This window comes from Trichoderma reesei (genome assembly GCF_000167675.1).
Source record: "Trichoderma reesei QM6a unplaced genomic scaffold TRIREscaffold_11, whole genome shotgun sequence".
Taxonomy (NCBI): Eukaryota; Fungi; Ascomycota; class Sordariomycetes; order Hypocreales; family Hypocreaceae; genus Trichoderma; species Trichoderma reesei.
Window position 1 is genome coordinate 151,938 of NW_006711158.1, and position 21,756 is coordinate 173,693.

At 55.5% G+C, this 21,756-nt stretch overlaps 7 protein-coding genes across 7 annotated transcripts; 3 read left to right on the forward strand and 4 right to left on the reverse strand.

The window, feature by feature from the left end:
* Positions 1-223: 223 nt before the first annotated feature.
* Positions 224-905, reverse strand: TRIREDRAFT_108081 (uncharacterized protein; the record flags this gene model as incomplete). The annotated part of the gene is made up of 2 exons (XM_006966023.1): positions 224-796; positions 879-905. 2 exons carry the CDS (start codon positions 903-905, stop codon positions 224-226), a joined length of 600 nt encoding a protein of 199 aa, XP_006966085.1.
* Positions 906-1,516: 611 nt separating this feature from the next.
* On the forward strand, positions 1,517-2,325 carry TRIREDRAFT_108082 (uncharacterized protein; the record flags this gene model as incomplete). The annotated part of the gene is made up of 4 exons (XM_006965908.1): positions 1,517-1,535; positions 1,680-1,698; positions 1,762-1,855; positions 1,996-2,325. The coding sequence occupies 4 exons, from the start codon at positions 1,517-1,519 to the stop codon at positions 2,323-2,325; spliced, it is 462 nt and encodes a 153-aa protein (XP_006965970.1).
* A 1,309-nt stretch (positions 2,326-3,634) lies between these two features.
* Positions 3,635-4,946, reverse strand: TRIREDRAFT_122199 (uncharacterized protein; the record flags this gene model as incomplete). The annotated part of the gene is made up of 2 exons (XM_006966024.1): positions 3,635-4,270; positions 4,338-4,946. The coding sequence occupies 2 exons, from the start codon at positions 4,944-4,946 to the stop codon at positions 3,635-3,637; spliced, it is 1,245 nt and encodes a 414-aa protein (XP_006966086.1).
* A 4,325-nt stretch (positions 4,947-9,271) lies between these two features.
* TRIREDRAFT_78582 (uncharacterized protein) lies at positions 9,272-10,666 on the reverse strand (the record flags this gene model as incomplete). The annotated part of the gene is made up of 3 exons (XM_006966025.1): positions 9,272-9,732; positions 9,790-10,366; positions 10,439-10,666. The coding sequence occupies 3 exons, from the start codon at positions 10,664-10,666 to the stop codon at positions 9,272-9,274; spliced, it is 1,266 nt and encodes a 421-aa protein (XP_006966087.1).
* A 496-nt stretch (positions 10,667-11,162) lies between these two features.
* TRIREDRAFT_63200 (uncharacterized protein) lies at positions 11,163-13,239 on the forward strand (the record flags this gene model as incomplete). Its single annotated transcript, XM_006965909.1, has 3 exons — positions 11,163-11,254; positions 11,307-11,910; positions 11,986-13,239. The coding sequence occupies 3 exons, from the start codon at positions 11,163-11,165 to the stop codon at positions 13,237-13,239; spliced, it is 1,950 nt and encodes a 649-aa protein (XP_006965971.1).
* Positions 13,240-13,632: 393 nt separating this feature from the next.
* TRIREDRAFT_108087 (uncharacterized protein) lies at positions 13,633-17,225 on the forward strand (the record flags this gene model as incomplete). Its single annotated transcript, XM_006965910.1, has 3 exons — positions 13,633-14,533; positions 14,605-15,521; positions 15,585-17,225. 3 exons carry the CDS (start codon positions 13,633-13,635, stop codon positions 17,223-17,225), a joined length of 3,459 nt encoding a protein of 1,152 aa, XP_006965972.1.
* Positions 17,226-18,013: 788 nt separating this feature from the next.
* Positions 18,014-20,497, reverse strand: TRIREDRAFT_78585 (uncharacterized protein; the record flags this gene model as incomplete). Its single annotated transcript, XM_006966026.1, has 4 exons — positions 19,978-20,497; positions 19,213-19,770; positions 18,749-19,090; positions 18,014-18,624 (listed from the first exon to the last, which is right to left on the reverse strand). Exons 1-4 carry the CDS (start codon positions 20,228-20,230, stop codon positions 18,014-18,016), a joined length of 1,764 nt encoding a protein of 587 aa, XP_006966088.1. The 5' UTR covers positions 20,231-20,497.
* Between the last annotated feature and the right edge of the window lie 1,259 nt (positions 20,498-21,756).

Sequence of the window (21,756 nt, forward strand, 5' to 3'; positions counted from 1 at the left end):
GCCGTCATGATGAGATTTTATACATACATGATCGTCTTGTATCTGATTTCCTTGACCCATAATGCCGTCACAACCGTCCGTAAAAACACAAGTCCCCAACGCCGTGTCCAAACATTCCTTTTCAACTCCTCAAGACGAATGGTATCTTCAAAAAAGCAAACCCAACAATTTCCGAATCCAACAAGTTTGATACCCACAAACTCGACAGTTCCCCCCCATCCCTTCACAGCGTCTGCCAAAAGTAATTTGCGTAAAAGTACCGCGAAAACTTCTTATCCAGATTCACCACATGCACATCCCCCTTGCGATCATTCCTCACCACGGCCCTCGCCCACTCCCCATCCTTTTCATCCCTCTCAATCTCAATCCCGAGACTCCGATACACCTTGAGCCGCAGCAACACCTCGTCGTCCACAGGATCCCTCCTCCTCCCTTCCTCGGACCCGTCGACGCCCTGCAGCTCCAGCTCCTGCAGCCGCGCCGCGAGATCGGCCGCCTGCTGCGCCAGGCGCTCCGCCTCCATCTCGGCGTCGGAGGCGGCCTTTGCGACGCGGAACTTGTGCGTGTCGAGGCGCGCAATGGTGGACGCGTGGTCGGCCGAGGAATGGGACGACGCGAGCTCGTCGTGCTGCGCGTTGATGGTGTTGAGCTGCCGCGCGAGCCTCTTGAGCGTGGCGTCGCTGTCGCGGAGGTGCAGCTCGCGCGCCTGCTGGAGCGTCGAGAGGGATTCCGAGATGCGGCTGACGGCGAGCTTGTCGGGCTGGATGTTGAAGTTGTTGATGGTGTGGTGGATGAGCTGGGCAGCAGCAGCAGTCTGGTGTTAGCATGTATGTGTTTTTTGCATGTTTTGCGGTTTGGAGGCATCGGTTGATACGTACAGTGGCTGGATCCTCGGCGAGGAGCATCGTGGCGGTGTTTCAATGAATCCAAGAGCTTGTATATGTTGGTCCTCCAAGAAAATCGAGACGGTTGCTGTTCGTGATTCAATTCGTGGTGGTGTTGGTGAATCCTTTCCAGAATCGAATCAATGTCACCAGAAAGAACAAACCTTCCTTCTCCCCCAAGTTCCGTCGCCCGGGACAACCCCCCTTCCGCCCAAACAAGCCACACCCCGCAACGTCATCAGCTCGCCTCAGCCACACATCGGACCACGCTGCTTCCACCAGCCACACAATACGATAGTAGCTTGGCAGACAAGGGCAACAACTTGAACTTATGACCTCTGATTTCCCTTTGACAACAAGCTAAATCGCCAGTTGCAAAACCTCACGAGACCTGGCAAATCATACATCTGATCGACCTCTTTTTGCTTTTCCTGTTAAATTCACTCAACTGTTTCCTCTTATTCCCCTTTCTCTTCGCTTCTAGTGTACTCTTTGCTCTGGACGGTCCTTGCCGAAAGCGACTACGACCGACATCGTCATCTTGCGCCTCTACCTCGGCTTCCATCAATCAGCTCGAGACGACCTCGACTCACTTGCGCCTCCATCATCCACAACATCGCCAGCCGCCCAACATGGTCACAGAACTTCCCTGTAAGGCAGCTCTCCTGTTCTTTTCCTAGCATCTACGCCCGCCTACAGCATCCTTCTTCTCTTCCTCCGTCATGTCGAAATGCGCAACACATCACACAAGACCAGTCGGATTATAGGTCGGCTAACTGCTTGCTTCATCTACAGATGCCCTCGACGCAGAGACGTTCGTCCTTCCCCCCTCAAAGCAGCCATAGTCGACGACGCAGCCCAGCTAAACACCGCACAGGCCTCTGAACCCCTCAGAGCTCAGCGTCCTGCGCGCCCAGTTCGAAAAAGAAGGCGAAATGGTCGGCGTCCAGACCAAGTTCAACTACGCCTGGGTATACCTCTCCTCCACACTTCCTCTTTGCCTCTCCCCCCTTCCCCCCCCCCCCCCCCCCTCCATCCCGTCACCTCCTTGCTCTCTCAGTGTAAGACGCCCAAACTCTCAGCTCACACGAGTGACCAACGCGAAAAATAGGGCCTCGTCAAATCAAACAACCGCAACGACCAGCAACTCGGCGTCCGCCTCCTCTCCGACATCTTCCGCGTCTCCCCCGAGCGCCGCCGCGAATGCCTCTACTACCTCGCCCTCGGCAACTACAAGCTCGGCAACTACGGCGAGGCCCGCCGCTACAACGACCTCCTCCTCGACAAGGAGCCCGCCAACCTCCAGGCCACCGACCTGCGCCAGCTCATCGACGACAAGGTCGCCAAGGAAGGGCTCCTCGGCGTCGCCATCATCAGCGGCATCGGCATTGCGGCCGGTGTCGTCGGTGCGTTCTTGTTGAGGAATGCAAAGAGGAGGTGAAAAAGCATGTTCATGGTTCTGGGCATGAAGTGGGACAAAGGGCTCGTCTGCGATGAGGAAGATTGGGCAACGAACAACAACAGACAAGACGAAGAAACAAATAAAAAAAACTGCAAACAAAATGGACAAATGGACATGTCGAGGGAAGAGAGGGTGGAAAGCTGGTGGGGAGATGAAATGTTTACTTCACCTCCCTGTGCCTACATAGGGAAATTGTCATGGCGGGATCGCAAAGGGGAATCACTCTTCTCTCCTGATTGTCACTTCAAACCACATACCTACTTATTCATATACATGGGCGATTTTAAATGGATGTACAAAGCATATAAACTACCTACTCCTCCCCTAAGAAGCACCCGGTGTCTCATCAATAGCCAAATACCAATCAGATTTAGCATTCTACATACTCTTCAAAGCACATCACATCACAGCATACAATTCGCACGCGTCTTTTGGTAAAAAATGAATTAACAGACACAAAATCAAAACTAGCTAGGAAATTACGACAAACAAGCCTAGACATACCATCGCGTGTTGGAGACGTCAAGCACGCGACTAAAATACAACAGTTGCTGATTCAACCCTCCTCCAGCCATCCATTTGCTCCAGTCAAATTCAAATCCGCAGTCCGCCGCTCCATCCAGACAGGCAACCAGGGTACGGGTCTATCCGAAGGCATGGCGAGTGGAAAAGACGGAGACGCAGGGTATTTTCGGCCATATCTTGCCCGACATAGATTTCAAAGGAAAGCGTACGTGTGACGATCGTAGGAAATGAATAATGAGTGACTTTTCGCACGGCGGCCCCAACCCTCCCAACAACTGCACCAAAGAGCAGGGGGCAAACCCAGCACTGCTTGCGGCCTCTCCTTCCCAGAGCAATCGCCCTGTCCGATCCTTGATGACCCATGGGACGCCAAAAGGTGTGAGTGATTTTGGGGGGGGAAACAAAAACCACCCAGAGGAGCTGCCCAAGCCGTGCTTGGCCGCGACCACCATACCAAGTCAAGATTTGAAATGCTCCATAGTCCTGCACTTCTCCATGCTGCATGACCAGTTATCATAACAAGGTTCTTTTCCTTGCCCACCCTTCCGGAAGACAAAGCTTTTCTTGGCGGCGATTATACGAGTTTATGATTAAAATAAAGTGACGAGAAGGAGGCGACAAAAAGGAAAAACAAAGAATCGAAAAGGGGAAAAGGAAAGGCGTCGAGCAGATATTGTATGGACATCATGGATATTCTGATATGGATCGTGCGGGTAGCGAGTCGCGACTCGGGGGCGATCGGGCGGGGACCACTGGCCGTCGTTTATCGCAGTGAGAAGCCCTTTCGCTTGCCCTCCTTCTCTATCGGCCGCCCGCTCTCGATGCGCTGCTTCTTGTCCTCGAGCTCCAGGCGCTGGCGGTCGAGCTGCTCCTTCATCTCCCGGTGGCGCGCGTAGAGCTCCTCCTCTGACTGCTTGAGCTTGCTCTCCTTCTCCGCCACCTTCTGCTGGAAGACCATCTTCATCTCGGCCTCCATCTTGGCGAGCTTCTGCTCGTGCAGGGCGCGCTCCTCCTCCTGCTTGACGGCAGGGTTGACCTCCTTGAAGACGCTGGGATCTTGCGAAACACCCATGGCCAGCAGCTTGTCGGTTCTGTAGTTCTCGTACAGGTTGTTGTTGGTGTGCTCCTTGAGCTCCTCCATGTGCGTGCGGATGAGCATCTGGCGGAGCTTGACAAAGTCGCAGTGCTCCTCGTTGTCGACCTCGATGATACCCCAGGGGTACTCACGTCCGCGGACCTTGCGGCCGTCGGCAGTCTTGATCTCGTTGGTGGCGCCAACAACGGCGAAGGGAACCTTGGACATGATTTCGTTGTTCTCGGCAATCGTCTCCTCGTCGTCGAGCTCATATCGGGGGCCCTCGAAAATCTGGATGCCGTGATACTTGATGTCGGCCAAGATCTGGTGTTCAAGTCAGCAACTCTATTCCGCTACAGACCCATGTTGAGGGGAAAATCTTTAGACTTACTCTTGCCTTGAAGGCGACAATTTCCTCGTCCGTCAGAGTGTCAGACTTGGCAATGACGGGGATCAAGTTGACCTTGGTGTGGAGGCGGCGCATAACCTCAATGTCGAGAGGCTTGAGGGAGTGGCCAGTGGGCTGGATGAAGAAGACACAGGCGTGAATTCGGTTGTCAACAATGTTGACTCGGTTGACCTTGTTCTCGGCATCCAGGTAGGCGTCGAAACGCTGCTCAATGTTGTCGACAATGGGTCGCCACGACTCATCGTTGTTAACGAAGTCGCCAAAGCCGGGGGTGTCGACAACGGTCAGGCGCAGACGAACGCCGGCCTCCTCGATATCGGCGCTGATGGACTGGATGGTGACAGTCTTGGGGATGATGTCGAGGCTGGGCGCCTTGCGCTCCTTGGGAGGGTACAGGGAGGTGTTGAAGAGAGTGTTGACCAGGGTCGACTTGCCCAGACCAGACTCGCCAACAACCATCACGTTGAAGTTGAAGCCCTTTCGCACACTCTTACGGTGCCACTGGTTGGGAAGGTTGGCGAATCCGACATAGCCGGTCAGCTTTCGTCGAACAATGTTCTTGTTGTCAGAAGCAGCCGCGCCTGTAGCCATCATGTTAGAACTGCAGCTAGCGGTGGGTAGACGCGTCAAAACATACCGGGAGCTGGCGAGGCGGCGCCCTGTGGTGAATCGGCACCGTTGGAAGCTATTCAAACCCATATGTTAGCTGCTGGATCCCCACTACTATAAGAACTGAGAAGCAATGCATGGCAACGAGGCAGGAGGGCTAGGCGCTTGGCATCTGACTGGACAACTCAGTTTCTTGGCTCTCAACCGTATTTGGCGGGTTGGTGTTCCAAGAACATGATCTCGTCGACCGGTCAGAGCTCAGGATGTCGCCGTCCGAGACCGCGGCCGATTCCACTGGGCCTGAGTACAGCTCTTCGAATGACATCGGGTTCCACGGTCCAAGTTTGGGCGGCTCTTCGACCTCCAGCATGCTGCGATAGCGGCGAATGGCAGCGGGAACAAAGGAAGGCACCGAGAACTGGACAGAGGGAGTCTGTCCGTCTGGCAAGCTGCTCAGCCGCTTCGTCGCTGAAGCCTGAGCTGCCACCTGCTCCAGGGCAACCATTGCCGGCGTCAAGGCAGTCTTGTCGAGCTGGAGGCTGCGAGCTCGCGCCCTGACGTGGTAGACCAGATCGAACGTCATGCCGGGTTGCAAAAAGTCGGATATAAGGAATTTGTACTTGAAGCAACGGAAATGGTGTTTTGCCAAAAAAAGCGACCCAAGAAACAGTAGATGGCGAGCAACGAATGCGGTTACGGCAGGGGAAACGCGAAAGTCTGGTTGTGCGTGGGATGAAGAAGAGAAGATAGGAGGCGCCCGTGTTTTGTGTTGCTCAGGTCCGGTGCCGTGGTGAAGTGCCTCGTGGCACGCCCAGAATGCCTCCTGCCCCCTCCTCGCGTCGTGGAGACTGGCCACGCAGGGCCATGCAGAGCTTCAAAAGAGAGAGTTATCTTACCCATATCGATGTATAAGGAGCGGCCGAAGGAAGGTTAATAAAGAATGGTAAGAAGGCTGGAGATTCTGCGCGATTGGTTAGCCGTGATGGTCGTCTCGGGGGCGGAGAGCGAGCAGGAGAGGAGAAGAGGGCGCAGCCAAACGGCCAGGAGCCACGAGTCGAGAGAGCAGCTTCGTTTGGCTCTCAGGGCACATGGCAGCTGGCGCGCGCAGCAGGTGGAAGCGGGCGAATGCAGCTGGCAGCAGACAGACGGACGCTCCTCCGCCGATTCGCCGCTCCGGCAAACGCCGTGAAGGCATCGCGCGGTGGGATCTCGACTCGAACTCGAGGACAGCCAAGGCAGCGGGAGATGACCTACCAAAGGAGAAAATGCGCTGCGACCCTAGCAGATAACGACGCGTGTCAATGGATTCGAAGAAAGAGGATCAAGAGGCAGAAACGACCGCGGTGAAGAGAAGGGCAAATGTCAAAGGCGCTCAACCAGCTGGAGAGGAAGTAGCAATGACGGAGGGAAGTGAAGAAGTGAAGTGAAGTGCAAATGAGGCCAGTTGAGGACGAGCAGGAGGAAGATAATTTCGGGGGTGATGACGGGGAGGAATTAGTGCTGGGCAGAGGCCGCTGGCTTCTGGGCTCTGGCCAGCGTGGTGCAGCAGCTGCTGGCAGCGCCGTTCCAGGGGGCGATGCTCCACCGCGCGCGGTACCCGGTACCTGAGGGCCCGCTGTGGCCGTCACCGGCCGCGGCTGTCACTCGTACTGCGCGCTGCCATTTCGTCGGGGCACCTCCAGCGCTGCTCCGGGCAGCTTCCAGTGGAAGGACATTAGCACTCGACCGCTAGCAGCTGCTTGCTCGCTTCAATCTGGAGTGGTCAATCTGGCAAAAGGGGGTGCATGAGCGGGCTATGCCGCAGCGGGACTAGCGCGGCCAGGGGATCGATGTCCTGGTGCGCTGGTCAATTAGCAGAGGAGCTTCACAACAGGGCCCTGGCCCGCCGTTGGCCGCCGCTGATTGGCCGCAGCCGCTGATTTCCCACGAGCCACAGCACCACCCGCGCTGTGGCGCTGTAACGGATCGGGCTTGGCCCAGGTACCGGGTACTTTTCTGGACCAGACGCGGTGCTGAGGGCTTGGAGCTTGGATGGAGTGACTTTGACATCAAAAGTGCATCAGAGCCTTGACGAGTTGAATATTGGGTGAAGCAGCTGCTGCAGGTTGGCTGCGATCAAGGCCTGGGCCAGCTTCAGGCGCGGGATCGGACGCGCTGTTCACGGCAAATTTGGTTCGTCTCGGAAGGTCGAGTCCAATCTCAAGGGTCGCATGACGGACGGCTTGGGGTATCTCGCTGAGACGACCCGACAGGACACGACAGGCATGGCATAGCATGAGTACTGGTACATCCCAGCGTGGTAGCAGTTGATGGACACGATTTAATTTCAGGAGCTCCGGGCAGTGTCTCTTCGGATTGCTTCGCACTCTCGCTACTCCTGCGTTCATATCACCGCACTGCCGAGCATCTGGGCAGCTTTCGAGGCGAGTACCTAGGTAGGTACTTGTACTTGCTGTACCTGTACGAGCCCTCGTGTCTGCTCCGTGCCCAAACAGTTGCTCGGCCTATTAATAGGATGGCGAGGAGCTCATCTTCATTTGCCGCAACAGGTGAGATTGCTCTGTTTGCATCCCTCCAGGGACTCGACTCGACTCGACACGAAACGACACGACACGCCGCAACGGCTATCGACAGCTGCAGTGGAACAATCACCGGGAGATTTTCTTTGCCAGCGGAGCGACGCTCCGAGGCGCTGGAGATGGACAATTCAATCCCGAAGGCTCGTGCAGGCTGAGACAAACCTCAAGTCTCCCTGCCTAGCGTATGCACTTGACGGCGTTGGCGCCGGAGCAGTCAATGGAGAACCGATGACTATCACAGCGTTGCTCACGGCGTGACTTAGATGTTCAGGATAAGAAGGCGTCGCAGCTGCTGTGAAACAATTCGACAATCAAAGCGGCTCGCTGGCAAGGCCGGTCGCTGCCTGCATCCCAGTCGAGGCTAATATCCGACACGGTGCCTAATAATAAGACGAAGGGGGCAGGACATTGCCCGTTTTAGAATTGTAGGGTAATTCATCTCGTCAGCTGGGTTGTGTTCTCAGGACAAAAAAAAGTCTGGGGTTTGTCAGATATTCTGTTGATATTCTTCAATTTGTGGTCATTAAAGGTTTCTGTAAGGTGGGTGGGTAGGGTCGGAATGCGGCTGGCGAGAGCTCACTCAAACACCATCCCGATTCGCTTATACGGTAATAAAAACTGTTTGAACCACATGCACACAAACAGATGGCATCAACTGCGATAACCAACCCATGCAGCCACTGAACAAGCTCGCGTCCTGTGCCTACATATAGATAAGCATACATATCGCCGGCATGATAGAACATGACGCCTGCAGCAATACAATAATCAGTACGAACATCACCAGCCACTGACAGACGGCCTCCTCGTCGACTCCCGCCTCTTGTCGTGAGACACACACATGATCGACACGCGCGCAAGATTGGAGCTGTCTGGGAGTTGCCCCACACGGCAAACAGTGCTATTCACCCCCACATGTCGACGAAAGAGAAGCTTCTGGGCATTTGTGGGTTGACGAGAACTCCGCGAGGACTCTTGTACATATCCTCTGCCTCTATGCGTCTCTGCCGAGGTACTACTATGTACAGAGTGCCATCGTCTCAAAAGCAATGTGATATCAAGCAAAAAGTGATCACAATTAGATGAACCCCTCCAGCCTCTCCTTTTCCTCAAAAGATCACCGGAGCATTCTCGACATGACCACCGCCGGCCGTGACTGGCCAGCGTTGCCCGTCGTATCTGCAGCCAGACGTCAAGCCAGACCAACCACCGGAAAATGATGCGTTAGCCTCGCCTGTTGCTTCACCCCGTCCACTGCAGGCCGCCCTCACACATGCTTCTCACCAATTCGTACGGCTCTCTGAATGCATGTATGGAACCTTTTCGCCGGTGGGTCTGATCAGGGTGCCCACAACTTGAAGCATGACGATAGCCGAGTCTGTCTGCTCTCCCCAGCTGTTAGTATTACTCCGGATCTGCTCTGGAGGGATCCTCGCTGTGATGGCAATGCCTGGACGGGGCTGGCCATGCGTACTTGTGATTGGTGAGTGTCACATATCCAGTCTATCCAAGTCTATGCGGGCCAAGTTTCTTGCCACCCAGCCCTATTCACAAGTAGGAACCGAAGCTGTTTCAGAGGTGCGTGATGTGGTCTATATATATTTCTGATCCGAATCACCTATAGGGGGCCTATACGTAGAATAGGCCGGCGAGATATATTACAGATGCCATGCTCTCCCTAAAGCCCAATGCATGTCCGTTTTCCTTTTCCGTAACCGTCGTCTCAGGCTAAGCCGATGATAGCGCAGCTTGTTGGCTGGCAAAGAATTTCTTCGACTCAGCACACCGTTCGCTCTTACAGGCGGGACACCGGAGACCCATCTGAAGCGAGCACGCCTGGCCGGAGCCGAGATGTGACTTTGCAAGGTCAGCGAGCGCCTTGATGAAGACTGGGCTGCCGTTCAAGCTGTCCACCCGCTTGACGGTATCTGCGTGGCCGCTCTCGCCAATGACCTCAATGTCGAGTTCGTATAGTGTTTCGATGTGATCTGATGTAAAGGCAATGGGAATAAGGACGAGGTCCTTCTGGCCCTTTGCAATGTAGTTCTCCACCGTGTCGGACGTCTGAGGACCCAGCCAAGCCTTGGGCCCGACCTGCGACTGCCAGCATAATCTGTAAGGGTTGGAGAACTTGAGTCGCTCCATGACGGCTTGAACGGTTGCAGCAACTTCGCCGGGATACGGGTCGCCTGGGGGTGGGTTAGCTTGCAATGCCCACGGCAGCAAGATGCAAGCGGATAACATACCTCTGTTGACCACGTCCATGGGCAAGCTGTGCGCTGAGAAGAGCAGAATGGCATTGCGCCTCCGCTCCTCCGGATACTCGGCCAGCTTTGCCTCAATGTTCTGCGCAAATGCCTCCACGAGGCCGGGATGCGTGGGCCATCGGTCAATGACACTCCACGTAATGGTGCCGTTGCCGGTTTCCGACGCCGTCTTGCCCTCCAGTCGCTGCCGCCATTTCCACAGCTCGTTTAGACTGCTGCCGGTTGTGGAACAGGAGTACTGCGGGTACTGGGTGAAGGCGACCGCTCTGCCTCCCTTTCCGTTCCCGAAGCCATCTGCCAGCAGCTTGTGATACATCTCCTCGGTCAATGGGTTGGCGTAGCGAAAGGCGACGTAGGGCTTGTGCGGCGCCGTCTCGGGGCTGATCTTGTCGAGGATCTTGCACATCTCTTGGCTCTGGTATTCGGACCATTTTCGAATCGGGGAGCCGCCTCCAATGGCGTCGTACTGCTTCTGGATCTTTGGTGTTCGTCGCGCGGAGATCAATGGCCCAATGTAGGACTGCAGTCTGCCCAAGGGAATCAGGTCACCGTCGGCCTTTTGGCATCAGCCCACCCTGTGATTAGTACAACGCATATACATCAGACAAGTGCTGCTATTCAAACGTACAAAGAGTCGACTTAAAAAGTCTCCGACCTCGTTGAGGGTTGACGGTCCGCCCATGTTGAGAAAGACCATGGCGGTTGGACCCTTGGATCCCGTCGCATCTTGCGTCACAGGATGGACGGGCGTCGCCAGGTGTCTGGCATGGCTGGCAAGCTGCGACAGCGCGAGAGGAGACGCTGCGCTCCGTGACAGCCCCCTGGAGAAGTGCTGTGTGGTGAGCCGTACTGCCATGGTGAGAAGCCGGGTTCGGGAGGATTAGAGAAGGAAGATGCCGGGCATTGCGGGAATCCAAAAGGCAAACAAATACCCGTTTGATGCTGTCAGACACCGATGCGCCGAGATCACTGAGGCAAGCTCCGAGAGTGGCAATCGAGCACGGAGGTGACGGCGCAATAGAGTAGTACTTTGAACTTGGGTGGGATGGGCACTCGAGACATGCTCGGTGGCAGGTACCCTGCTATTAGACCCTGATCGAGTTGTCCGCCAATAAGGCCGTTCGTAATGGTGATGAGCTGCACGTGACTTCGCGGATCCCTGTCGCATTCTGCCTAGGCTCGTCGCGTTTGCGGGAGCTTGGCGGCGCATCCACTCGGAGATGCTGAGCTGAGCGGCTGCCTGGCAGTTTGACTCTCATCTTGCAAGTGAATGAAGCCTCAATCCATTTCTGCCTCTTCAACATAGAAGGGGGGAAGAAGAACTGTGAAGGCTGAAACCCAAATCAGACATAATGACGGATGCACAAAAGAATTGGAGGAGAGACGAAAACGACGAGGACGATGAAGCAGAGCAGGAGCTCGATGAGGCTGTAAGTCGCCGCGAGTCGCATCTGGTCTGACAAGCGTCGTCTGACACTCTTTTCTCCCATCTAGAGCCTCAAGGCGCAGAAAGATGCAATTCTTCTAGCCATTGAAGTCAGTCCGTCGATGCTTGAGCCTCCGCCAGTCTCCAGCTCTAGGAAAGCTGATCGGGACAGCCCCGTTCAAGCTGCGCTGAAATGCGCCCGCCACCTGATGGAGCAGCGCATCATCTCCAACCCCAAAGACATGATGGGAATCCTCCTCTTTGGGACAGAAAAGACCAAGTTCCGGGACGACAATGGCCGCAGTGGGCTCGGGTATCCGAATTGCTACCTCTTTATGGACCTCGACATTCCGGCAGCTGAAGACGTCAAAGCGTTGAAGGCGCTGACCGAGGACGAAGACGAAGACGAAGTGCTGAAGCCCGCCACCACCGACACAGTTTCCATGTCCAACGTGTTGTTTTGCGCCAACCAGATATTCACCACAAAGGCGGCCAACTTTGGCAGCCGGCGACTTTTCATTGTGACGGACAATGACGATCCGCACGCGTCGGACAAGGCGGCGAGGTCTGCTGCCGCTGTTCGGGCAAAGGACTTGTACGATCTGGGCATCACGATCGACTTGTTTCCAATCACCACAGGAGACTCCAAGTTTGATCTCAGCAAATTTTACGATGTAAGCTATATTTCTTCGTTTCTTCGCTCTAAAATCACCCACCCTCCGTCGTGACATAGACTGACAAGGAACTAGGATATTGTCTATCGCGACCCGAATGCCGAGGCCAATCGCACCGAAGTGCGAGCCTCAAAATCGGGCGATGGACTGTCTCTTCTCAACTCGCTCATTTCAAACATCAATTCCAAGCAGACGCCCAAGCGAGCATTGTTCCATCTGCCATTTGAGATTGCACCTGGACTCAAGATCACTGTCAAGGGCTACAACATTGTGCATCGGCAAACGCCGGCGAGAACGTGCTACATCTGGCTGGAAGGGGAGAAGGCTCAGATTGCAACAGGCGAAACGACGCGAGTTGCAGAGGATTCTGCCAGAACAGTCGAAAAGCAAGAGATAAAAAAGGCCTACAAGTTTGGTGGCGAATACGTATACTTTACGCCCGAGGAGCAGAAGAAGCTCCGGGATTTTGGCGCGCCCACGATCCGGATCATTGGATTCAAGAAGCGCAGCATGATTCCCGTCTGGGCCAGCGTCAAGAAGTCGACCTTTATCTTTCCCAGCGAAGAGGATTACATCGGATCGACACGCGTCTTTTCAGCCCTATGGCAGAAGCTTCTAAAGGATGACAAGATCGGCCTCGCTTGGTGCGTGCTTCGATCTAACGCGCAGCCCATGTTTGCCGCTCTGATTCCATCAAGAGAGCAGTCCGAAGACGACGCGGGGACACCATATCTACCAGCTGGCCTGTGGCTGTATCCTCTCCCTACGGCTGACGACCTGCGAGATATAAATGTCGAACGAAAGCTCGACTGCTCGGAGGACCTAAAAACCAAAATGAGAGTCATTGTACAACAGCTCAATCTCCCCAAGGGCATATATAACCCACTCAAGTACCCGAACCCGGCTCTGCAATGGCACTACAAGATCCTCCAGACCCTCGCCTTGGAGGAGGAGATGCCGGAAGAACCCGAAGACTTGACGGAGCCCAAAAACAAGGCGATAAGCAAACGCGTCGGAGGTTACTTGGAGGAGTGGTCCGAGACTCTGAAAGACGAGGCGGACAGGGCCACTCGATCCAGGTCCTTGAAGCGAGAGATTGAAGATGATGCCCCGGAGCGCCCCGCAAAGCAGAGAAAGGTAGCTGGAGAGCGGCCCAGCGGATCGAATCTTAGCATGGCGCAGCTTAGGGATGCCATTGAGAGCGGGAGCATCTCGAAGATGACAGTGGCACAGCTGAAGGATGTCGCTGGCGCCAGAGGACTCAGCACGGGTGGTAAGAAGGCTGATTTGCTGGAGCGGATAGAGCAGTGGGTTGAGGAGAACAGCTGAGATGACGGGTTCTGATGTTGTACAAGCCAACTTTGTGTGATTTATTATCTTGGACCGGCCGCAGGCGAGAATTGCATTTTGTTTGCTTTCATTTTGAAATGTATACCTATTACTATGCGGAATCGAAATGGACGACTGAATGATGCTATCTTGAGGATGCACTCATATTCACTTTTATGACGACATGGAGGTCATTGTCCTCACGGGACTTGGATACTGCTGAGTGATGAATGGGTGATTCAGAAGCATTCACTACCTTGATGCTGTCGGACGTTACCATTCTTCTGATAAAGACGCTCTTTATAGCTCCTTCTAACATAGGTACCTACCTGATAGTAGGTATCTTTGAAGTAGAAAAGTCATCCTGAAGCAAAAACAAAGCCATGTACCATGATGGCAGCTGTGCCCGCAAGCGCGCGAGGAGAGGGCGTGTACATGTACCTGACGCGTGATAGCGCTGGGCGCACGCCCCCTCCGACTTGGGGCACCCCCGGCACTTTCTTCCAGGATCGCAATCCAGCATCACCACCACCACCAAATCCGCCATGGTCACCACCAACGTACCGCCCAGACGCTGATACGTGCACATATCCAAACCCGCCCTCGCCGCCATCGAATTGCCGTGCGTCGCTCTCGCCTCAGCAGCAGCTCGACCCGGCCACGTACCTGCAGAGCCGCCGCAGCGCGCAATCGCCCACGGCCTGGGGCAGACGGGCTATGGATTTCCTCTCCAGCTTCAACTTCCGCGACGAGGAACCGGCCGGGCTCGAGGGCCGGCCGTGCGGCTCCGTCGAGGAGCTGCAGTCGCGGCTGCGGGATGCCTTCGACGGCAAGGTCAGCGAGACCCGGGCGGAGCGGGTTGCGACACGGCTGGAGCTCGCGGCGTCGGTCGAAGTTACGATTGGGGCCGCGGAGGGGGACGGCGGCGGCCGGGGGCTGGAGGCGCTGAGTGCCCTGGATCCGTCGCTGGGAGGAGGAGCGCCGTCGACGGGCGCGCATGGGGCCGCAGACGGAGGACAGGCCGGCCGCGTGGTGCTTGTGAGCGAGGCGCTGATGAACCAGCCGGCCGACAACCCAGTGCTGCAGCGATCCATTGCCAACCAGCTCGTGGCGGGCATCGGGCAGGTCGACGGGAGCGAGTGGGCGGTGCGGGAGATGTCGCGGGCGACTCGAGACTGGGTCTTCTCGTACGTATGCAAGGGCTCGATGCAGCACTGGCAGCGACAGCACAAGAGCCAGGCCAAGCCGCTGGTTGCCGAGTATTCACAGAGGGAGATTGACCCTCTGCTCGCAAGTGAGCATCTCCCTCCCGCAATGATCCCAGAAGGTAGTTTCATCTGGATGCGCTGCTAACATGTCATACAGGTCGGCCTGCGTTTGACTGCCGGGGGTCGCTCGTCATTTCCTTTTCGCGAAATACTAGGACCATTTCCATTGACTATGACCACATCCCGCTCCATCGCACAGTCGCTGATCTCGCGGCCCTCTTCAAGCCCCCGCCCCCCCGGCGTCCTCTCCCCAACCCAGAGAAGCAGCCCAAGCAGCCCAAGACGCCCAAGACGCCGAAGCAGCCAGGCTCGTCGAGGAAGAAGAAGAAGGATGCTGCCGATCAGACACCGGGCGGCGAAGGTGTCAGCAAGCCGAGGAAGCGGAAGCGGAAGGCAGACGACACAGGTGCTGCAGGGGAGCAGTCTCACTCCCAGGGTGTTGCTGGCACCCAGGTAGGAGAAGATGGTAGCACTATTGACCTACAGCAGAATGGTCAAGCTGGACAAGCGGCTGCCCAAAGCTCGGGTGCCGGACTGCTCATTATCAACGTCTCGCCCGAGGAGGCGGAGCGACGGCGGAACGTCGCCATGCTTATGCTTCAGGGCGCGGGTGTCGACCCAGATTCGCTCTCGCCAGAACAGTTTAACATTTTTGCAAACCAGTCCCCGGAGCTGCAGAAAGAGTCGCTCAACATGCTCGTTAAGTATGGCGCAGAGCGGCTCCGCATCGTGCATCCTGGTAACAAGGAAGGGTCTGCTCCCCCATCGGCCTCCAACGCGTCTTCTGCTCCTGCGACTCAGAGCAACATACAAGGGAGCTCATCTGGCCCCGTCACTACGAATGAGCTGGTGCTACAGACACAGAGTCCCGCGAAGAAGAGTCGGAAGAAGACTCAGGCTGCGAACAATGATGCCGAGGAGGAGAATGCGGACTCAACCGCCAAGCAACCGAGACGCAAGGGACCGAGCAAGTCGAGGACTGCCTGTGCTCAATGTAAACAGCGCAGAGTCAAGGTGAGCAGCAGTCCATCGCTTTTTAATAGCTGGATTCAGGTTGTTGCTAACGGTGATTTGCAGTGCCCGAGGGAATTGCCTCTTTGCAGCGGTTGCCGTGAAGCAGGTTTGATATGCGAATATGCACCTCCCAAGCCAAAAAAGCAAAAGTCCAACGCCATCATCACAACAGAGGACGAGCAGGATGAAAACGAAGACGACGAAGCAGGGGTTGAAGAACAGGAGGAACCACAGCTGGACGACCAGCAGCTCCAGGAAGATGCAGAGGGCTATCCTGACCTGGCTGATGACCCCGTGACACCCCAGCTGCCGATTGGAGATGGGTTGGGGAGCAACATGGGCGTTCCCGTGGCCGACTGGGAACATGGCCATGCTCCGCCGAGTTTCTTCCATACCACGACCGTGGGAGTACCCGAGACAGATTCCTCACAGCCTCCGCATCAGACCACCAGCGTCCCGCTGTCGAACCTGATTCTACCAGCGGGACGCACATACTACCCCAATGTCTCAACGCCAGATATACAGGAGCAGACATTGACGCCGCCAGTAGCTCAGGAACCGAAGAAGAAGCCAACCAAGGCCGCGGCAAAAGGATCTGGGCGTAGCGCGGCAATGAGGACAGCTCTGCCGACGGAAAGCCACAGCTCCTTGCACTCCACAGGAGGTTCGGAATGGACTGGCAACAGCAATCCGGTCACGCAGGCGGCAGCAGTTGTAGCAGCAGTCGTGACGTCTATGGGTGACCAATCCACCCGTGAGCCTACATATGGAATGGCAGACTCTAGCCGGAACAATGCTTGGCGTCCTTCTGCAATTCCGCACACCCTCGATAATGCACAGCAACAGACTGTGGCTGGAGCATCCCTTCAGCGTACTAAGACGGCATCGCCAATGAATGACGGCTCGCGTTCACGGACGGCTAAGCAATCAAAACAAGGCATGGTCCACAAGTCACCTGCGACTGCGTACCAGAGCCCGAACATGGCACAGCAGCATCAACAGCCACAACAACAACAACAGCAGCAGCAGCAGCAGCAGCAGACTGCCCACGGGTCAGGGCTGCAGGCGCCAAGCGGCATGGCTGGCTCAGGGTCATACAATAACTACGATCGCTATTCCGGCTCTAGAGCACCAGATGCGTCCTCGAACGATAGGATTACGTACGAGCCGTACTCGTACCAGCGAGACACGAATGGTACTACTTCGTACGCCAGCTATAACCACAACTCTCACTCGACAACGACGACAACGACGGCCGCCAACATGTCCTCGGCGGCATTGACGTCTGCAGAACGCACAGGTTCGCAGACGTACGGCTCCTATTCGAATCCCCTGTCTCGGAATGCCTCGCAGGGCAACCAGTCGTCGCACGTGGGGACAAGGGGAACTGCACAAGCCCCAAGCTATAGCAACAACAGCTCCGATCTGTCACGCAATTCCCGACAGGCGTTCAACATGCGACCGGGCCAGAATGCGGTGAAGCAGGACCGCGGCTATTCCGCATATCCGTCGCAGATACAGCACCAACAACAGCACGCACAGCAGCAGCAGCAGCACTCTCAGCAGCAGCATACTCAGCAGCACACACAGCAAGCGAGCCAGCACCAGGCGTGGTATGGTTTCAATGGCCAGTCCGGAGCCCCCTTTGCGTCTTCCGGTGGGCATGGATCAAACTACAGCTGGAATATGCCGGGCGATTCATAGCGTGGAACTGGTGACCATGACGCCGGAAGTGGATTGATTGCGTTTTCTCGTCCCATCTTGCTAAGGGGGAGAGCATTTTTCTTGCACATGATTGATTGTTTGGCTTTCCTGACGTGGAAGCAGTCTGGGGAATCAGGGCTTACATGCCTGAAGGGGGTTTCCACTATTATTTTGACGGCGCAACGGCTGACTTGTCTCTGAGAACAAGTCTTTTCATTTTTCGACTCTTTTTCATGCTGGCCTAGCCCAACTCTATCGCTCGTCGAGAGCTCGCATAGGTTGTCGGCCTTTGGGAGGTTCACATCACATCACTTTGTTTGCCCGCCTGCCCCCCTTTTATCTGTGCTTTTCGCATGCTGCAAGGGGACGTCGAGCGCAATACCTATTTGTGTTGTATCCAATTAAAATTTCATGTCGTCTAAGGAGGGCCTAGGTCATCAGGGGTGACAATGGGTAGGAACGATAATGCTGTGAAATGCGAACAATGACACGGCTCACGGTTTTAACCTCCTTCATCACTCTGATTTCTGTGTGCAGTGGACAAGTCTCTTTGTCGTGATATTACTACCTATGCTCATATTCTGTAAGTCTAACTGTAGATTAAGATGACTTTGCAGCCATTAGAAGAAAACGTTTCCTTTCTTTCCCCCCTTTTCAGTATGAAACGGCAAACCGAACCGATGAAGCCGTGAGTATGCGTCGAGTCTTGCTCCCTCCCTATATCACACGACCCCCTATTCAGAAGCCGTGTTGCATCCTCCTCCTCCTCCCCTTCTTCTCCTCCCCACTCAATGCTTCTCCTCCGCAACAGGCTCCTCCGCCGGCTCCCCATGATCAGCAAACTTACTCAACTTCCTCAACCTGGCACCATAAAAGTACAGCAACCAAATACCAATGATGCCAATGACGCTCAACCCGCCCAGCAAACTAACTCCCCTGCCCACGCCCAAATTATGAAACAGCGGGTGCGCAAACAGCACGCTCCCACACGCAAGCGCGCTCCTGAAGAAGTCGTTTGCGGCAAACAAACTCGCCGCATACCGCGGATAGCTCAGCGGGATGTACACGAAAATGGCCTGCATGACGATGAAGACGGTGGCGCCGTAGATGGTGATGCCAATTGTCGGGACGATCCAGTGGATGGACGCGCGAGCCGTCCAGGCGAAGAGGAAGAGGCCAATGGTTGGGCCGACGGAGGCGGGCAGGGCGGGAATGAGGCGGTCTTCCTGGACGGGCCAGCCGTACTTTTCGATGCGAGGGTTCATGTAGAAGTAGAGGTAGGCGGTGTAGATGACGATGCCGATGATGCAGGAGACGAGGATGCAGAGGAAGACGAGGCCGACTTCGCCGAGGTTCATGCCGTAGAAGACGGGGTAGACGAGGGGGAAGACTTCGAAGACTGTTTGGAGTGGCGTTAGACGTGTTTTGTCTTTTTGCTCATTGTGTTGTGTGTGTGAAATAGGAAGGGGAAACAGGAGGGGAGAAAGGGAGGAGGAGGAGGAGGAGGAGGAGGAGGACTTTACATGAATAGTAGATGCCGTAGATGATGGCGGTATACACCTGCACGAACAGGACGGCCGGATCCTTCATGGTAATCTCCATCGGCTTGATGAGGGCGTCGAGGAAAATGTCCTTTGCGTGGACGTTGCGCTGGTCAATCTCGCTCTGGGACATGAAGCGCGCGTTGCCGGTGAGCTTGCGCAGGCGGCGGGCGCGGCGGAGCAGGATGTTTGCGCTGCTCGTCTCGGGGAGGAAGAGGAACATGGCGACGAAGACGGGGGCCGACGCCCAGAGGGACTCGAAGAGGGACCAGCGCCAGGACTCGGCGGGGACGGCGAAGCCGCTGAGGAGAGGGCCGAGGGCAGCTGTCGTGATGATGAAGAAGAAGAAGAGTGTCAGCTATGTATGTACATGTATTGAAGGAAAGAGAATAGGGGGGAGGGAGAGAAATAGGGGGGAGGTGGAGAGGGGGGAAAAGATTTCTTACGTCCACAGTATGCGGCCGCAACCCAGGACATCATGGCATACGGCAGCGCCATCAGAGTGTACATGTCTCCCAGCGAGGCGCCTCCCGATGCCAGACACGGCGATCCAAAGAAGCCCTGCAGGAATCGCAGCACCATCAAACCAGGGTAATTGGGCGCAAACGCCGTCGGGATCGAGATGATGACAAAGAGAAACATGGTGACAATGTACACCGGATTGCGCCCAATGATGGGAATCTCGCTCAGGGGGGAGAAGATGAGGGGCCCCATGCCGTAGCCGAGGACGTAGATGGACAGGCCGAGCGTGGCCTTGATCTCGCTGACGTGGAAGCGGTTCTCGATGCCGCCCTCGGAGGTGGTGTAGATGGCCGACGTGGTGTAGACGACAAAGGTGTAGATGCAGATGATGAAGTTGACCGTGAGCCGCTTGTTGCGCGTCCAGTTGTATGGGTTGTCCGGGTCGTCGGTGTAGTACCAGTCGACGAGGATGGCGCCGTCCTTTGTCGTCTGCGGGACGATGGGTATGGACTTGGTCTTTTCCAGCTCGTGCTCCTCGTCCTCTTCCAGCCGGCGGGCCGTCATGTCGCCGAGCTCCGTGCGCTGCGCGTGCTCGTGCGAGACGAGGTGCTCTTCGTGGTGGTGCAGATGGTCTTGGGAGTGCGTCCGGCCTCGTCGGCCCCCGGAGGCTGCTTCTTCTGCGTGTGACGCTGATTCTTCTAAATCGTCGTCTTTGGGGGCTCGCGAGGGGAAAGGGGACGAGGCTCGACGGGTGCTCCCGTTGGAAGGGGATGGCGTGCGCAGGATGCCGCGCGTTTCCTTGTCCTCGGCGGCGGTGGAGGCGTCGGAGCCGGAGTTGGAGCCGGAGCCTCGGTGGTCGGTGACGGACTCGCCGTTGAGGAGCTGGATCCAGGGCTCTGGGAGCTGGAAGTCCTCTCTCTCTTCCGGGTACTTGAAGTATTTGTTCTTGGTGACCCAGCGGACGACTTGCCCGAGGGGGGCGTCGCGGATGAGGTCCGCCATGGCTAGGAGGGGGATGTAAGGTGTCTTATCTAGTGGTGTCGCTCCGGGCTATTTGGCGTTGACGATATACTTTCGTATTTGTATTAAGAATGACTTCTCAACCTCGTCGGCAGTCAAGGGCTGGACGTGAGTAAACACAACGCTTGATGGTGGTGTATAAGTTGATGCTGTATATGTTGTTGTGTGTATATCAAGCCGGTGTAAGTGAAGCAATCAGGGGGCACAGAATGTATACGAAGAAGCCCTCGCTGATATGTCAAGCCTCTCGCCTGCCTAAGAGCACCAAGAAGACAGAGTTTCTGGAATGCTTTTGTTCTACCCTTTCTGCAAGCCTCCCGGAATGTAAACGGCCACAAGCCTCGTCTTATATCTCCCCGTAGCCCAGCTTTCCCAGGTCCTGACACTAAGCAGACCCAGCTTCTCTCTTCTTGCTGTGTAATACAACAACCCAGCAACCCCCCCGGACTAAGAGTCCAAGATCCGGATAGATTCGTACAGCCATGCTCCATACCCTGGTCCACACGGGCAATAGCCTATTTCCATAGCTTTTGCTTGGCTTTCATCAGCCCTAGAACCGACATGGCGGGACACATGGGGGAGACATGACACTCCCCCCCTTTGGGCACTCACACGGCAAGTACACTCTCACACAACATAAAATCCGATACGAGTCAACAGCTCCAACAGCTCGGACGCAGTTCCCACTAGGAGCCAAGACGCTGGGGCCGTAAGCAGAAGATCGCATAACCCCGAGGGAAGTAGGCGTGGAATGGGGGCGTATTTTTCATATCTTTTTTTTTTCTTTACAAAGCAATGGACGCATCATAACATCATGGCTTGACAGCCATCCGTGTCTGTGCCACCCCCCTAAGTTGAAAGGTATCAGACGCCGCGTTTGCCGCAGATAAGTACATATGTAGGTAGCCTTTCCCTAGGTACCTAAACAGAGCTCGATACTAGGTCGATCGATAGCTACGTCTAATGGAGAAGTTTCTTACACCCCCCCCCTTCCGTCCCTTCGGCATACGGAGTTTTGGGGGTTAAGCTTAGTAAAGCCCGGCATTTGATCGGACGCCGGAGCTATCATGTCTGTCTGTATCTATCCAGTCTTTCATTCTGCTTGTGAGGCTGAGTGAAGATTGATGGATGATGTACGTGCAGATTCTATGACTCCTCCTGCTGGTCTTCTTACTTGGTTCAAGGATCCTGCTTGTTAAGCCCGATGGTCCTTGCTTCGGACTTTTTCATGTACAGTATTACAGAGCAACTTGGAATGGCTGTTGCGTCGTCTTTGGTATGAATGGCGTGTCCCTGAGGAAAAGGATCGGCTGGGGCTATCTTGTGTAAGTGGTACTTAGCTGGAAAACAAGTGCCGGAGTTGAAAGGACCCTCTCTCGGAATAATGCACGACATGAAAATAAAAAAGATTAAAACCAAGTGAAATCTCAAATCAACTGGAGCGTCAACAAGGCAGAGAGGCTTACCAACCAGATCCTTTGGCAGCGACAATCCGTCAGAATCTAGTC